Consider the following 18,096-nt stretch of genomic DNA (forward strand, 5'->3'; position numbering starts at 1 on the left):
AAAGAAAAACAGAAAATTGTTCAAAATTGAAGGGAAACATTAGAAAGGAAAGAAATAGTGAGAGAACAAAAGTAGAAAAGTAAAAGAAATGAGAAGAGATTAAATGGAAAGAAAGCAAAGAAACTTCGGACTTTGGCCTGAAGTCTGCCATCACACTGTTGCCTCCTGTCATGGTTAAATTTTGGATATTTCCAAATATATTCACATCTCGCATGCTTCTCCTTACAAATGAAAATAGATGAAGTAGGCTTTCACTTTTCCCAAAATGCTCAACAATGGTTAGATGTTCCTTTCTGATCTTTTCCTTCTTTGGAAAGAAGAAAAAAACACTCCACATAAAACCTTTCAGAACCTTAAAGCGCCACATCCGCAGGAAGGCTTTAGACTCAGGGAAAGTCTAGAAAGTCTTTTAGGCTGAGACGAATGTTCAAGGTTTGGGGTTACTAAAAACTAAAAACAGTGACTATGTATAGAAGGGCTTTGCAAATCTATCTGAAATAAAATGTTCAGAGAATAAAACCCCATTTCCATAAAATGTCTAAGAGAAAACAAACTTTTAAGGAAAACAAATTACTAAGAAAGAACCTTCCCAGATCCTCGAGCCTACAGTTTACATTTTACTGAGTTTTGGTCCATCTGAATTCTTTAATAAGACTTGAAGAATTATCACTGCTGCATTTTATACCATCAAAGGGATTCTCATTCATAACTTGAAAGATAAAGTACCTATTTCCTTTTCCCCCCCAGATTTTTGTGCAAGAAAATTTATTTTACACAACTCCCAATCCATTCTGTGTCCTAGAGATTTGACTGAAACTGACTATAATCAAGCACTTCTCAGTTTATCTGGCGGTTTTAGTTGCCATCTCTAAGTACAGAATAGAATATAAAAAGAAAAGGTAAGTTTAACCTGGGGAGTGGGAAAGACTTTGGCTTTTTACTTTTTTTTTTTGAAACAGAGTCTCGCACTGTTGCCCAGGCTGGAGTGCAGTAGCACAATCTCAGCTCGTTGCGACCTCCACCTCCTGGGTTGAAGCAATTCTTGTTCCTCGGCCTCCCAAGCAGCTGGGATTACAGGCATGCACCATCACACCCAGCTAATTATCATTATTTTTATTTATTTATTTATTTATGTTTAGTAGAAATGGGGTTTCACCATGTTGGCCAGGCTGGTCTCAAACTCCTGGCTTCCAGTGATCTACCCGTCTCAGCCTCCCAAAGTGCTGGGATTACAGGTGTGAGGAATTTTTAACAAAAGAAACACATACAAATGTATTTAAAGGCCAAGCACAGTGGCTCACACCTATATTCCCAGCACTTTGGAAGGCCAACATGGGTGGATCACTTGAATACAGGAGGTCAAGACCAGCCTGGGCAAGATGGTGAAAATTCATCTCTATAAAAAATACAAAAATCAGCCAGGCATGTGGCATGTGCCTGCAGTCCCAGCTACCTGGGAGGCTGAGGCAGGAGGATCACTTGAACCCCAGAGACGGAGACTGCAATGAGCCAAGGTCACACCACTGCACTCCAGCCTAGGTGACAGAGTGAGACTCTGTCTCCAAAAGAAAAAAATACATTTAATGGAAGTCATATGTGACATGAGAGCCTTCAGAAATGAAGACCAAACCACCCAGGAAAAACTGTCTATTTGCGTGGACAGTCAGGCTGAAGTATGACTGGAGGACGCAAGGGTTTCATGTAATGGTAATAAACTAGGAGAAACTGAGTAAGGCCTGCTTTTTCCAATTCTTCTTGGCCTCTGGGAATAGGGCAGAACCCCACCGGAATGAGGGTCTTAGGACCTACCTTTTGGCCCACTTTAGAGGAGAAGGGTTAGAGAAGGATGGAGAGTGACCTTCCTGCTTCTGTGGTTTTCTCCATTTCCTTCAGCCTAAAATATTCAGTATGTCAAGAGGCTATATTTTCAGGCAGCATTTCCTGCTTCCCATCATATATATACACAGATCATTTTCAATTTTGAAGCCTATAGGACAGGAACCATGTTTTATCACCTGTGCATTTCCCAAGGCCTTAGCATAGCACCTGGCACACACAGCAACTCATATACTTTATTGAGGTATAATTTATCTGCAATAAACTGCATTCATTTAAAATGTGTCATTGAGGTCAACTTTTGTCACATCAACTTAAACAAAAAACAAAAAAAAAACCAAAAAAAAAAAAACCAGATATCTGGCCGGGTGTGGTGGCTCACACCTGTAATCCCAGCACTTTGGGAGCCCAAGGCGGGTGGATCACCTGAGGTCATGAGTTCAACACCAGCCTGGCCAACATGGCAAAACCCCTTCTCTACTAAAAGTACAAAAATTAGCCGGGCATGGCGGCATGTGCCTGTAGTCCCAGCTACTCAGGAGGCTGAGACAGAAGGATTGCTTGAACCCAGGAGGTGGAGGCTGCAGTGAGCCAAGATCACATCACTGCACTCCAGCCTGGGTGACAGAGACTCTGTCTAAAAAAAAAAAAAGGTATCCAAAAAGACTAACATACAGTAGGAATGGCAGGAAAAGGCCTACTGTTTAATAATCATGAAATAATTCAAATAAGACTTTTATGAGTGGTTTCAAGGAATGAATCCCAGGTCCAACCCACAACTGCCTTTCTTCAACTTAGAGAATTTTCTGCTAGAAAGTAAGACAGGGGATAGGGCTTGGCTGTGTCCCCACCCAAATCTCACCTTGAATTATAGTTCCCATAATTCCCACATGTTATAGGAGGGGCCCAGTGGGAGATGACTGAGTCATGGGGGCAGTCTCCCCCATACTGTTCTCATGGTAGTAAGTCTCACGAGACGTGATGGTTTTATAAGGTGCTTCCCTGTACACTTGGTGCTCATTCTCTCTAGCCTGCCACCACGTAAGACGTGTGTTTTGCCTTCCGCCATGATTGTGAGGCCTCCCCAGCCATGTGGAATCGTGAGTCCACTAAACCTCTTTTTCTTTATAAATTACCCAGTCTCGGCTATGTCTTTATCAGCAGCAAGAAAACGCACTACAACAACTCTAGGCCACTAAAGTCTTATTCATTTTATTTAGAAAAACAAAATCTCCTCAGATGGTGATACCAAAGACACAGCAGAAGAAACAAAAAAGCCCTTGATCCCTCTCGGGATTCCAGGGATGGTGAGCTGAACTGCAAAGCACTCAGCAGTGCGGCTCCAAACACAGACCTCTCACCGACCTGCACACCGACGACACGACCTACAGCAGGGAGGAGGAATGGTGACAGCAAACCATACAGTTGTTACCACAGCCAGGCCCCAAAACACAGGCAAACAAGAAAACACACATCCTTTCCTCCTTCCAGTCGTGCCCATTCAAACTCCGCCGCTCGCTAACCAGTGATAAAGCTCCCTGAAAAAATAAAGGGACGTAAAGGGACGTACACATACAGTCATTTTCAAAAACATGTGGCTCTCCCTGCCTGACCTCCAGCCAATAAGTGCTCCCAGAGATGACAGCTTTCAATAAACATTAAACCATAACAACCGCTCGGGGCTCCGAGATGTACACAGCCTTTTCACCCACAGAAAGCACCTGCCAAGAACGACTTCCAATAGGAGTCATGGAAAAGAAAAAGAATGTTTGTCTCTGGTACACAAAGCAAAGTCCTCAGACCACCTGCTCGATGGAACTCGGGATAATAGGCCCTGGTGGACGCAGACAACAGTGCCTGACGTCTGTCCTTCCCTGGCGACGGTCTCCCACACGTGATGAGCGCATGGCTCTATTTTAATAAACAGGAGGGGAAGATACAGGAAAGGGCCTGCATCAGAAAGCTGAGGTTCGGGGAAAATGCCATAGCAAGCGAAAAATCAGTTAGAAATATTAAGTCTTTCTTCAAAAATTGAAGTAACACGACTGGGTGCAGTGGCTCACACCTACAATCCCAGCCCTTTGGGAGGCCGAGGCAGGTGGATCGCCTGAGGTCAGCAGTTTGAGAACAGCCTGGCCAACGTAACGTGGTGAAACGCTGTCTGTACTAAAAATACAAAAATTAGCCAGGTATGGTGGCGGGCACCAATCCCAGCTATCGGGAGGCTGAGGCAAGAGGATCGCTTGAACCCAGGAGGTGGAGGTTGCAGTGAGCCAAGACTGGAGATTGCACCACTGCACTCCAGCCTGGGCTACATGAGCGAGACTCCATCTCAAAAAAAAAAAAAAAAAAAACTGAAGTAACACGGTGCTGTCCACGGATGCGAAGGATGCAGTTTGCATTTAACGTCCAAAGGCAGGTTTGCTATTGTTGTTTCACTAAAATCAAGACCAATTACTATATCACAGAATAGAGCAAGGCAGGAAAGAAAAACAAAGGCTTCCTCTAAGGAGAAATAATTTATTGCATCTCTACCGCAATGCCTCAACCTTCAGAAGCCAGGGCGAGAATTCTAAGTCTCAAATTGTTCCTTCATTCCTAGAGCAACGGCAACAATGTACAACCACCATTCCTGGCTAAGAGGACAGCAGCTGTCGCAAATTTCATTAAAATGTTTCATTCCCAAACCAGTGAAACAAATGTAAAAATGGTCCCAGTAAAGACAAGAACATGACCTCAAAAGAAATTTTTTTAAAGAAACGTATGTCCAGGATCTTCAACTGATGGAATCCCCGGTGCTTCAAAAACAGGCTTTTCTTAGAAGCTTCTTAAGAAAGGAACTGAATGAATGTCAGGGGGATTATGCCTTTTTCATCTTCCCAGTTCAGCAGGGACAACAGCCACATGCATAACTCCATCAGGACAGGGGAAGCAAAGTAATCAGAGACGTAAAAAAGACGAGAGTGGCTTAACGTGGTCCTTCTTCAAGGAGGTCAGCGCTGCAGCCGTCAAGGACAAAAGGAAAAGGTCCCGTGCGCAAGGTGAAGGACCCATGACTTGGGGCACCTGAATCGCGCTTTGCTAAACCTGGCCCATCGTGGGGTGTGCAGAAACGAGCACAGGCTTCGAAAGGCCCCCTCGCAAGGTTGGCTCCTGGCTGGCACCTGAGAACTTGGATTTCAGGAGGGTTCACACCATCCTAACTGAGGAGCAATTCACTGCGCCTCAACAGTTTATACAAGCAATGAGCTTTCTGTTGAACATCTGCTTTCATTCTGAGATTCTGGAATTTGCATCTGTGCTAAGCAGCAGGTGCCAATGTGACCAGCTCTCAGAAAGAACCCTAAAAAGAAAGAAGCCGACATGGATGTATACCGCAGGATTCCAAGCACATGCCATTCTAGAAAAGGGAAAAACAGAGGCAGGAAAACAGTCTGTGGCTGCCAGGGGTTGGGGACAGAGCAGGGAAAATATGCAGAAGAGGGAGGATGTTTAGGGCAGTGAGACCACTCTGCATGATTTGATCACGGCAGATCCATGTCACTATGCATTTGTCCAGATCCACAGAATGCGCAACACCAAGAGTGAGCCCTAATGTAAACTATGGACTCAGGCCGACCGTGGCGTGTCACTGCGGGTTCATCAGCTGTAACCAAACGCACTGCTCTGGTGGGGGATGTTGATAGCAGGGGAGCCTGTGCATGTTTTGGGGCAGTGAGTATATAGGAAATCTCTGTATCTTCCATTCGGTTTTGCTATGAACCTAAAAATGCTTTAAAAAGTAAAGTCTGGGCCTGGTGAGGTGGCTCACGCCTGTAATCCCAGCGCTTTGGGAGGTCAAGGCTGGCAGATCACCTAAGGATGGGAGTTTGAAACGGGCCTGGCCAACATGGTGAAACCCTGTCTCTACTAAGAAAATACAAAAATTTAGCCGGGCATGGTAGCAGGCATCTATAATCCCAGCTACTTGGGAAACTGAGGGAAGAGAACCTCTTGAACCCAGGAGGTAGAGGTTACAGTGAGCTGAGATCGCGCCATTGCACTCCAGCCTGGCGACAGAGCGAGGCTTTGTCTAAATAAATAAAGTCTGTTTTTAAAAAACAAACATATGAAAAGGGCCAGGCACGGTGGCTCACGCCTGAAATCCCAGCACTTTGGGAAGCTGAGGTGGGCAGATCACCTGAGGTCAGAAGTTCCAGACCAGCCCAACCAACATGGTGAAACCCCGTCTCTACTAAAAATAAGAAAATTAGCCAGGCGTAGTAGCACGTGCCTGTAATCCCAGCTGCTCAGGAGGCTGAGGCAGGAGAATTGCTTGAACCTGAGAGATGGAGGTTACAGTGCGCCACCGCACTCCAGCCTGGGCAACAAGAGCAAAACTCCGTCTCAAAAGAAAAAGCTGGCTGCCGAGTCTAACAAGCTTCCCTGGCAGACACCATGTCACATGTGTCACCTCCACTCAATGCTGACTGAACTAGGCATCAAGTGGTGGCAACACCTGCATGCCCCCCCCCGGAGAGGACGCTGGGAAGTTTGTGCCCGCCTGACCTGCGCTCCGCCCGGCGCCCCTCCCCTGTGCTGATTCTGCTCTGTGTCCTTCTGCTGTGATAAATCTTAGTCATGACTGTGACCACGGGCTGAGAACTGTGAGTCCGTGGAGTGAATCACAAACCCGGGGGTGGCCTTGGGGACCAACGCATGAGCACTTAATATGTTCACTGTTATGGATCGACTACGCTTTAAAAACACCACAGATCCTGAAAAGAGACGGGTCCGCTGGCCTCAGGGATCCTGCGTTAGGCCCTCATGCCAGCATGCCCATACAGATGGTAGACACCATTACACACGTCGCCACCACTCGTTGCTGACTGAATGAAGCATGCCGTGTGCCCACGTCCCAGCCCCCCGCCAGGAAGAGGACTCCTGGCTATTTGGAACCCCCATGGGGCTCTGCTGTGGAGACAGCTTCCTCCATGACGGCTGAGATGGGCTCACTACAGCACCGCAGCTTATGAGACCAGAAAGTCAGGCATCCCACCAGGCAGGGAAACCTCTGCCCCCAAAGGCTTTACCGCCACCTCCTCACCACCAGTGAACATACACCCCACAGAAGTCAAAAGGCATCCTTTCTTTCAAAAAAAAACGTCAGCAAGCCTCCATAAAACCCAGAATAATGCCACTGACCAGCTTCCTAGATTTCCTCCTAAGATCCCTGCCCTTCATCCTCCTTAGACGAGTCTTCATCCAGCGAAGCTGAGGGCTGTCCCTGAGAAGGGGCACGTGGCTTCCAGTGACTGGGAGGAGGAGGCACTCCACAAACCCACAGGTCCACAGCAGACTCTAGACTCTACAGACAGGACGCCCAGGCTGGTCCAGGGAACTGGAGCAAACCCTGTGCACATGCGAGGTATTGGAAGAGGAAGACTAAGGAACCAGAGTGACTCTCAGCCCAAGGACAGGTCTGAGTCACAGGTGAAGCGGGAGCTTGGACGGTCATGGGCACTCACGGTCTCCCATCCCCAGAAGTGAGCCTTCCTTCCTGAGCCCCCTCAGGCTGTTCACCTGCATGCAATCACAGCTCAGGGCTGCATGGCCTAAGACTCAGTCCCAGCTGTCCCCACCACCCATTCTGCTCATCTACAAACAAGGATGGAGCCTCAGCAAACTCCAGCATCTGACGCCTTCTTAACCTGCTCTCAAAGGAGCATGCAAGGATGGACCCACTCATGCATTCAGCGCTGACTTACGGCGGCCAGGAGGCAGCACGCACACAGGACAGTGAGAAGGGCTTGGACCAGCATTTAAAGAGCTCACTGCTGAGTTCTAAAACTTCACTCCCTGTCACCTCTGAAAATACCCCCAGCCACAGGTGACCTACATCCCTCATCTGCTAAAAAGTACAAACTAAAGAGGTCTTGTTGGAATCCTGGCAGGCATTAAAGGGTAGGAGAGTAGAAGGCAGCAGGAAAAGCTGGAGATGACCACTAAGCCATCCTCCGCCCCGCCGGCCACGGGGCAGTTCTCACCTCCTGACTCAGAGCTGCCAATAGACAGGCTGCTCGGGAGCGGGGGAGGCGAGCCGTCACAGGACAGTGTTACCTGGGGGTCCTGTCGGTATTACCTGGAGGTAACAGGAACTCCAGCCTGTTGCACAAAGGTGAGCATCTACAGGAGACCCTTCCAAGACAACCGGGGAAGTGCAATCATGGAAACAAGGATTGCCTGAAGGTGCTGAGCAGGTGAGGGGAGACCACAGAAGCAGCAAAGAACCTGGAGTTAGGCTTGGAACATGGAAACCTACGGCGGATCCATCAGTGTTGACGGAGCTTCCTGTTCAGCGACTGCAATCAGCCTCCTGCTCCCTCCCCTCCTTTTTTAATTATTATTATTATTTTTTGAGATGGAGTTTTGCTCTTGTCGCCCAGGCTGGAGTGCAGTGGCGCAATCTCAGTTCACCGCAACCTCTGCCTCCCGGGTTCAAGTGATTCTCCTGCCTGAGCCTCCCAAGTAGCTGGGATTATAGGCATGCACCACCACACGGGACTAATTTTTGTATTTTTAGTAGAGATGGGGTTTCACCATGTTGGTCAGGCTGGTCTCCAACTCCTGACCTCAGGTGACCCACTTGCCCCGGCCTCCCAAAGTGCTGGGATTACCAGTGTGAGCCACCACACTCGGCCTTCCCTCCCCTCCTGATTCCTCCTGGGCTGCTTTCTCAAAGATAACTCTCCTGCAGGGAGGTCACGGTCACGCCCCAGGGCCAGACTTTTCTAGACAGACCATTCCCGCATCCTTCAAGTCTCAGAACACCCAGCACAGACTGAAAGTGATCAGGGTATCCAGGGTAACACTCAGCTTTGGGGAGCATTACTTGGTGCACATCAAATGTGTATTTACACACCACTCAGATTTAACAGATTTGAAAACAGCACAAGGACGTTTTTCACTTTACAATTACAGCAAGAGATTTGCTAATTTAGGTCCTTAAATCCTTGGAATCTTTAAGCAGTCCCTTGCTGGATGTCATTATCCCTAAAGCCACCAGCTAATTCTAGGCCAGTAATGAGAGAGCTCACAGCTCACAGGAACAACGGCGGGGCTATATAAGCCAGAAGCTAAGCCAACCTCACAATTCTGCCTAGATCCGGCCCCGCTCCGGGTCACTAGGGCAGTGGGCATCTCATGGGCACCTATGACTGAGGCTCAGCGCCACACCCCTTGTCCACACCATCAGGAAATCTCTCGTTTGCAGAGGAGATTCAGAAAGGTCAAGCAGCTTCCCTGGGGTCACAAGTCAGGGGTGTGTCTGATTCCAAACCCTAACACTCTACGCCATCATTCTGTACCCGGTCATAATTAAGAAATACAGCAACAGACTTTTTTTTTTTATTTGGAAGAGAAAAATTGTAGGACTAGTTACTCAAGGTAAAAAAGCAATAGAAAGGAAGAGAGCTCTTAGCCAGGTATAGTGGAGCACTGAGATCCTGTGATCCCAGCAACTCAGGAGGCTGAGGCAGGAGGATCGCTTGAGGCTGCAGTGAGCTACAATCACACCACTGCACTCCAGCCTGGGTGACAGAGCAAGACCCTTTCCCCACAATAATCATAATAAAATCAGAGAGGCCAATCCCACTTCAGAGGAGGCACTTAGAGATGCCACTAAATCCAGACAGAAGGAAGGACTGCGGGACCTGAGATCCCCACCCAAGAACCGGGAGTATGTGTATGTCAGGATTCTAAACGTAACCCCTTATGAAATGAAAGTTTAGCAAACTGCAGCCCCCAGAAGACGGAGAGCTGAGTGGTGGCCAGGGGCTGGGCTCACGCGCATGGCTATTTGGCAGGTTCATCAATGTTACTGCAAAAATGCTGAGTCCATGAATTTGTTTTTCCTTTTTTTTTTTTTTTGAGTTATGGTCTCATTCTGCCTCCCAGGCTGGAGTGGAGTGATTGGCTCACTGTGACCTCCACCTCCTGGGTTCAAGCGATTCTCCTGCCTCAGCCTCCCAAGTAAATAGGATAACAGGCGAGTGCCACCACATCCAGCTGATTTTTGTACTTTTAATAGAGACAGGGTTTCACCATGTTGGCCAGGGTAGTCTCAATCTCTTGACCTTGTGATCCACCTGCCTCGGCTTCCCAAAGCACTGGGATTTCAGGCGTGAGCCAACACGCCTGGCCTGTTTTTCCTTCTTTTCTATGGTTTTCCCATTCAGCCAATATAAACCACACGCCAGCTTTCTGGATGTAGGGCACTGATCAGGGAGAAGTCAATCACATCTCCAGTCCCTTCACATCAGGTGGATCCTGAAGAGCTACTCCAAAACTCCATGCATTCTGAACACCAGATTCTGCTTTCCTCGACCCAGTTTTATCCTTCTTTTGTTGACTAAATAAGGCAAAATTAAGGTAGAAGACTCTAAGGAAGCCTAGACTGTTTGGTTTAAAAAAGCAAATATTAAAAAATAAAATAAAACCCTTCCACCTGAGAAAAAAATTACTCCATACCTGGAGCAGGAAATGAGGGCAGAGGGAAAGACAGCAGGCATGAGTAATGAAGTCCTGGGGTCTGCAGGAGGGAGGGCAGCTGGTAGGATGAGAATGATCAGCAAAGCTTCATGAACGGGTAGGCAGAAAAAAAAGCAGCTGGAGTGGGAAAGGTTTTCAGCAGGGAGACGGGGGACGTCCAAGCTCCTCTAATCTCTAAAAGGAGAACAGCATCAAGAGAGCAATTCCGAGGCTGTGAGAGGAAACCTGACCAAGCACCTGGAGTGTGCTTTATGGGTCTTTCCCTGGATCTTACATAATTCACGCCCCACCTGCTCCCATGCCCGGAACACATCTGGGCACAGCTTGTGGTTCTTTTCCATGATCCATATGACCTGGCTGAGGGACAGAGAAATCCTCACAGAGCACTGGCATTTACTCTAATCCCACGGACCTTGTACATGACTCTCCCAAAGGGTCATCCTGTGCTGTGCAGCAGCTCCTGTTGCTGAGACAGTACCATCTTAGGAGCAAGTGGGTGGAATCTGGGCTTCAAGGGTGCCCTGCACAGGCCAGCCCAATGACGTCAGAGCACCAGTGACAAGGACAAGGTGAGGGTGAACAATGGAGAAGCTTCAGGACGCAAGCAAGGCAAGTACTGGCACCCTGACACCATTGACTCATTCATTCATTCAACGCATTCATTTGTTCACTTGCCCATTTATTCAACATTAACACATCCATTCATTCATTTATTCAATTCATTTATTCATTTGCTCACTCACCATTCATTCACACATTAATTCATCCATTCATCATTCATTCATTCAACTCATTCACTGTTCACTCACCCATTCATTCAAATATTAACTGATCTATTCACTCATTCATTTATTCATTCATCCATTTATTCATATACTCACTCACTCATTCGTTTATTCATCTCTACTTTCGCGGGAAAGCAAAAGCCTTCAAACCAGGCCCCAGCTGGATCTGCCAGAAACATACACACACGGACAACAGACAAATGAACTTTGGAATAAGTTTTCTGCAAACTAAGATAGGGGTGATGGGAGAAAACTTCAGAGTCAGAACCTCACGAGATTGAGGAAAAACTCTTTGGGGCTGTCTCCCCACCATCGCAGGTAAGTTCCAATCCACCTCTGTGGGTCACATGGTTCCTGCTCTCCCTATCACCACCTCCAAAGGCAAATTAGAGCTCCCAGGCTCTCAGAAACGCGGCCCAGTGTCTCCAGACAGCCCATGGACTCTGGAAATCACTGCTTCTCTGATGTATCCAAAACCCCTCTTCCGAATGCAGAATACCTGAGCCAAAGACTGGCCACAGTGACCTCTGCTCAAGGAGACATGGTCAGGCCTTCTCGGTTGCCTCACCCCAGGGGCGCCGGGTCTCTCCAGACCCCACCACATGGCCAAAAGGGACGTCACGGCTGGAGGACGGAGACACCAGGAGAAAATGAAGGAACCATCAGAGGTTGTGAAGAATGTCCTCAAATCCTCTGCGGATGTGAGGAGCTTGTAAATCTCAAAATGTAATATAGAAAAGCTGGATAATAGCCATCACTTCTAGCTTTCCCAGTAATCCCTTCAAGGAAGTAGAAAAGAAGGGGAAAAGTCAGACTGGGCCATGCAGGCACGATCAGAGGCTTTCTTAAAGCAGGGAACGGACGTCCCCAGCTCTGGCCCTGGAGTAAGAGAGTCCACTCCTCCCACCCTGGGGTCCTCAGGTGCTCCACCACAGGCAGGCACTCTGCAGGATCTCCCTGGATTACCCCGAGGATCAGTGTATCTTTTAAACAAGTTATTCCTTGGGAAAGTGAGGGGATCGCTTCTACCTCTTAGGAGTGCACATGATCAACTGATTCTCTTGGAGGTCTCACAATCAGCCTCCCCCCACACCCCATCCAGTCTCTCTCCTCAGACACTGAGTGATCACGGCCTCCAGTTCACCCAGACCCACCTGTGCACCCAGCTCCTTTCTAAGCCATAAGCTGATCTCCGTTTCCACCTGTGCCCTCAATAACCAGGGATTACAGCGCAGCTGCGAAAACAGCCCCAGGCTTCCAAGGGGCAGCAGTGGAGGTGAGATGTGTGTCTGATGAACTTCCCAACAAAACTGCCTTTCACATTTTGGTTTATTGTTTTAATTTTTCTTCCTTTCTCTACTACAACAATAAGGCAATAAGAACAAAGTGGAGAAAGCATCATTTTTTTTAAATAAGAAAATGAGGCTAATCTCCTAATTTATTGTAAAAAATTAAAATAATAGCATCTAAAAATGATAATCACAAGCATCGACCGGGTGCAATGGTTCATGCCTGTAATCCCAGCACTTTGGGAGGCCAAGGCAGGCAGATCACTTGAGGTGAGGAGTTCAAAACCAGCCTGGCCAGCATGGTGAAACCCTGTCTCTACTAAGAACACAAAAATTAGCTGGGCATGGTGGTGTTCACCTGTAATCTCAGCTACTCAGGAGGCTGAGGCAGGAGAATCACTTAAACTCCGAAGGCGGAGGTTGTAGTGAGCCAAGATTGCACCAGTGCACTCCAGCTGGGGCAACAGACTGAGACTCTGTCTCAAAAACTCATCATCGTCCTCCTCATCATCACATGTATACACCAAAGTCACAATCTTGAAAAGCCCCAGAGAGCTGCAATAGAGAGAGATCCAACACTTAGCACATGGATTCTAGCTGTTGCTCTGCCCTAAGAAAGCGTGTGGTCTTCACAGCCTGGCAGCTCTCAGGTCTCAGTTTCTTTGTTTGCAAAATCAGCAATGTACTGCCTCATTCTCAGTCTCTGACGTGTGACCCACAGACAGGACAAGGAAAAAGTCATGTAATTAATTCAGATGACTTGGGATAAAGACTAATCTGATTCAGTGAAAGCTCTAGATGTTCTGAAGCACACTGATCCCCTTCAAGTTCATCAGATAAAAAAAAACTCAGCTACAGGACGCCAAAGCACCCACAGACCTGTTCCGTGCAAGCCCACCTATGAGCAGGGCTGGTCAGTGCCCTGCGGTGCTGTGCTCTCTGGGAAAGCGCGTGGCGTTCATTTGGGAATTACTGATCACAGTGCTCTACTGAGCAATCCGTCTTTTCACAGAGCATGCAAAGGTCAACAGGGGCTTGGTCCCATCCAAATGCTCACAAATCCCAAAAGAGCAGGATCGGAATAGGGTTTTTCTATGATTATGCCAGTTACTGACTTCCATCCAAGAGAGAAGAGCAAGGCAGCAGGGGATGTGAGTGTTTTCATCATTATGGATGGCAAAGAACATGAAGCAGAGGAAGGCAGAAGGCTGGAAAACAGTGAGAGAAGCAAGCAAGCGGGAGAGAATGTGGGAGACAAAGTGAAAGGAGAGAGTGCCTCCCCAGGGTGGGGAGGGGCCATACAGGAGAGGGGCAGTGTTGTTCTAAGAACAGCATTCACCCAGCCCATGTGTCCAAAGGGCGCTAACCAAGTACATTAATGCAAACACCCTCACATGCTCAGTGGAGGGCTTCCCCAGAAGTGAAACCTCAGGTGGAGTGCAGCTGGACACAGCAACTCCCCTACCGTCTTCCACGTGCACCAGGTGGTCTCAGCCATCCCCACCTCGAACCTGAACTCAGTGCCAATGTTTATCAGCCCACGTGCTAACGGCTGGGCACTGTGAGGTGGATGACTGAGGATGTCGTGCAGGTCACAGGATGTTATAAGAGAAAATGGAGGCCGGGCACGGTGGCTCACGCCTGTAATCCCAGCACTTTGGGAGGCTGAGGTGGGTGGATCACCTGAGGTCAGGAGTTTGAGGGCAGCCTGGCCAACATGGTGAAACCCCATCTCTGCTAAAAATACAAACACATTAGCCGGGCATGGTGGTGGGTGCCTGTTATTGCAGCTACTCAGAAGGCTGAGGCAGAATTGCTTGAACCTGGTAGGCAGAGGTTGCAGTGGGCCGAGATCACGCCACGGCACTCCTGCCTGGGCAACAGAGTGAGACTGTCTCAAAAAGAGAGAGAGAGAGAGAGAATGGGGAAGAGGGCATGGGACATTAGGCGGTCAGGGGAGACTGCCTGGAGGTGGCATTTGCAGTACAGGCTGGAGAATGAGAGAGAAGGATGGGGGAAGGGGAGTCAGCAAAGAGGAAAGAGCATGTGTGAGGCCCTGAGACGGGAGAGGACTTGGGTGCTGGGGAATTCAAAGCAAGCCGGAGTGGGGGGAGGGGCGCTGTGAGGTGAGAGAGGCACTATGCGGGGGCTGGCAGTGGCAGGCAGGGGCCGCACCACACCCCCCTTCCTGGCCACAGTGAGTGTCATCCTGCATTCAGGCTGCTACAGCAGAGTGCCATAGACCAGGTGGCTCATAACCCACACGTTTCTGTCCCACGGCTGGAGGCTGGAAGTCCAAGATAAGGTGCCAGCAGGGTTGGGTTCGGGGAGCGCCCTCTTCCAGGTGCGGATGGCCACCTTCTTGCTGGGTCCTAACACAGTGGCATGGCTGCTCTCTGGGGTCTCTTTGACAGGGTCACTAATCCCACTCAGGAGGGCCCCCCCTTCATGACCTAATCACCTCCCAGAGGCCCCACTTCCTAACACCATCGCATTGAGGGTGAGAATTTCAACACAGAAATTTAGCGGACACACAAGCCTTCAGCTCATAACAGTGAGGAAGCTGGGCTGTGTTCCGAGGGCAGTGGGCAGCAGCAGACGCCAGACACGGGCAGTGACCAGATCCCGCTGCCCCCTTCCCGGGGTTGCACTGGCTCACTCGGGAGGCGAAGGTGAGGAGGAACAGGGTGAAAGCGGGAACCCCACGGGGAAGCTTCTGGATCCACCCAGCACAGAGAAAGCAGTATCTCAGACCAGGTATCAGAGAGAGAAACGAGCTCTATGAGGAATACCATGAGATAGCATATCGAAACTGGGGAAAGAAAAGAAATTTGGGTTAGAAAGAATCGAGAATCTTTAACAAGTATCTATATTCAGGGGCCTAAAAGCTCCCCGTCTAATTCACAAAGAGCCCAGGCAAGAGGGCTCAGAAAAGCCAGCAGGGATCCTGGGCAGGTCAAACACAACTCAGTACTTTCCTGTAAGAAAGAGTAAGTTCAGGCCCAGTGCAGTGACTCACACCTGTAATCCCAGCACTTAGGGAGGCCAAGGCAGGCAGATCAGGAGGTCAGGAGTTCAAGACCAGCCTGGCCAAAATGGTGAAACCCCGTCTCTACTAAAAGTACAAAAATTAGCTGGGCATGGTGGCATGCACCTGTAATCCCAGCTACTCGGGAGGCTTAGGCAGAAGAATCACTTAAACCCAGGAGCGGAAGTTACAGTGAGCCGAAGATCACGCCACTGCACTCCAAGCCTGGGCAACAGAGCGAGACTCCATCTCAAAAAAAAATAAGAAGTTCCATGAACCCAGGAAAGTACCTCCAGCCTCATGACATTCCTCCAGGAATAAATGCTTGAAACCAAATGAAGGGGAACCAAATTCCAAGCTCCAAGATGGCCAGTGGAAGGCCAGGCCGGGCCGCTGGTTATTCTCTGCCCTCCCAGACCTGCCCTCCACCTTCTCCCTGTCCTGGGAGGCCAAGCCTGGCAGATGGCGCTACCCAGGCCACTTGTCCTCCAGCTTCAGGGCTGGCTGATGGGAGACACCGTCAGGAGAGCGGGGCAAGAGGAGAGAGTTCCCTGCCATCTCCATGCTGTGGGACTCTGCCATCCACACACCCCATTCCCCTGGGCAGACACCTGCCATGGCTCCATGACTCTCCAGGGTCCTCCCCTGACCCCTTTTGACTAAGAGCAAACTGGTCTTTGGGCTCCTAACCCTACCCACCCTCTGGAATCAGTCCCTCCATCAAAATCTCTTCATCTTCGCCATCTGGAATGCGTGCCCCCCTTTCCTGCCCCTGCTATGCCCCAAGTTGTCTTGAAAAACCTCTATAGCATCCCAGCACTTTGGGAGCCAGAGGCAGGATAATCACTTAAGCCCAGGAGTTCGAGACCAGCCTGGCCAACATAGGGAGCCCTCATTTCTTTAAAAAAGAAAATTAAGGCTGGGCCCAGTGGCTCACGCCTGTAATCCTGGCACTTTGGGAGGCCAAGGTGGATCACTTGAGGTCAAGAAATCGAGACCAGCCTGGCCAACATGGTGAAACCTGTCTCTATTAAAAAATACAAAAATTGGTCAGACGTGATGGCTCACACCTGTAATCCCAGCACTTTAGGAGGCCGAGGTGGGTGGATCACCTATGGTCGGGAGTTCAAGACCAACCTTACCAACATGGAGAAACTCTGTCTCTACTAAAAATACAAAATTAGTGGGAGTGGTGGCGCATGCCTGTAATCCCAGCTACTCAGAAGGCTGAGGCAGGAGAATCGCTTGAACCTGGCAGGCGGAGGTTGCAATGAGCCGAAATCGCGCCATTGCTCTCCAGCCTGGGCAACAAGAGCAAAACTCCATCTCAAAAAAAAAAAAAAAATTAGCCAGGCGTGGTGGTGCATGCCTGTAATCCCAGCTACTCAGAAGGCTGAGGCAGGAGAATCGCTTGAACCTGGCAGGCGGAGGTTGCAATGAGCCGAAATCGCGCCATTGCTCTCCAGCCTGGGCAACAAGAGCAAAACTCCATCTCAAAAAAAAAAAAAAAATACAAAAATTAGCTGGGTGTCATGGCACACACCTGGGGTCCCAGCTATTTGGGAAGCTGAGGTGGGAGGAACGCTTGAGCCCAGGAGTTCAAGGCTGCAGTGAGCCCTGCCTCCACTGCCCCACTCCAGCCTGGGCTTGGCGACAGAGTAAGACCCTGTCTCAATAAGAAAAAAATCCCATCACCGCAAAAATGCAACAGCCTAAACAGCAAGTCTTGAGCTGGGGGATGAACTTCTCATAGCCAGGGCTGACTCTGTGTCAAGCCTAACTACAGAATGGCCCAAAGACAGCTCATGAAAGGATTGTTGCAACGCTCAAAATAACAGCTTATCGTGAACGGTACACCAAAGAGGAAACTGTAAAATAATACCAAGATGGGCTAAAGTTAGCTAATGTTGGAGGTGACATATACCTGGCTTGGGCTGTCCTTCAGTGAGCCTGAATTACTTAACAGCAGGATGAGAATTTTCTAGTCTGTGTTGTCAGTTCTTCCACCAAGGCGTGCAAAAATGTTCGTAGGGCAGCATTTAAAGTCTGCCTGTCATCATATATAAATTGGGACAACGGATAAATGATATTTTCTTATTTGGGAGGAATCCCACTTCTGTTTTGCCCATATATTCACTTGTTCAGCAAATACGTATCAAACATTGATTATGTGGCAGGCACTCAGCTACCCTCAAAGACACCATCCTTGTCCTACAGAAGACAGTCTAGATGAGGAGCAGGACAGAAGCAGTTCGGATCCCAGGCAGTAAGGGGTGCACAGGGCTAAGGAGAGGTTCTGGAGGGCATAGGGAAAGGAGCACCTTGGCTGAGCACGGTAGCTCATGCCCATAATTCCAGTGCTTTGGGAGGCTGTGGCAGGCGGATCACCCAAGGTTAGGAGTTCAAGACCAGCCAACATGGTGAAACCCTGTCTCTACTAAAAATACACATATCAGCTGGGTGTGGCGGGGCACATCTATAGACCCAGCTGCTCAGGAGGCTGAGGCAGGAGAATCACTTGAACCTGGGAGGCGGAGGTTGCAGTGAGCCAAGATTGTACCACCACACTCCAGCCTGGGGGATAGAGAGAGACTCTGTCTCAAACAAAAAAAGAAGGAAGGCAAGGGGA

At 49.0% G+C, this 18,096-nt stretch overlaps 1 protein-coding gene across 4 annotated transcripts in view; it reads right to left on the reverse strand.

The window, feature by feature from the left end:
• The window catches only part of CAMK1D (calcium/calmodulin dependent protein kinase ID), a 457,067-nt gene that overhangs the window by 367,051 nt on the left and 71,920 nt on the right, over nucleotides 1-18,096 (reverse strand). The window contains exon 1 of one of the 4 annotated variants that reach the window (XM_037739034.1): nucleotides 10,656-10,693. The exons of the other annotated variants lie outside the window; for them this stretch is intronic. Coding sequence (XP_037594962.1) covers nucleotides 10,656-10,678 — 23 coding nt within the window. The 5' untranslated portion in view covers nucleotides 10,679-10,693. Of the gene's footprint in view, nucleotides 1-10,655; nucleotides 10,694-18,096 lie in introns of those variants that run through there. 4 annotated transcript variants of the gene reach the window in all.

Source organism: Cebus imitator, unplaced genomic scaffold (genome assembly GCF_001604975.1).
Source record: "Cebus imitator isolate Cc_AM_T3 unplaced genomic scaffold, Cebus_imitator-1.0 Scaffold61, whole genome shotgun sequence".
Lineage (NCBI taxonomy): Eukaryota > Metazoa > Chordata > Mammalia > Primates > Cebidae > Cebus > Cebus imitator.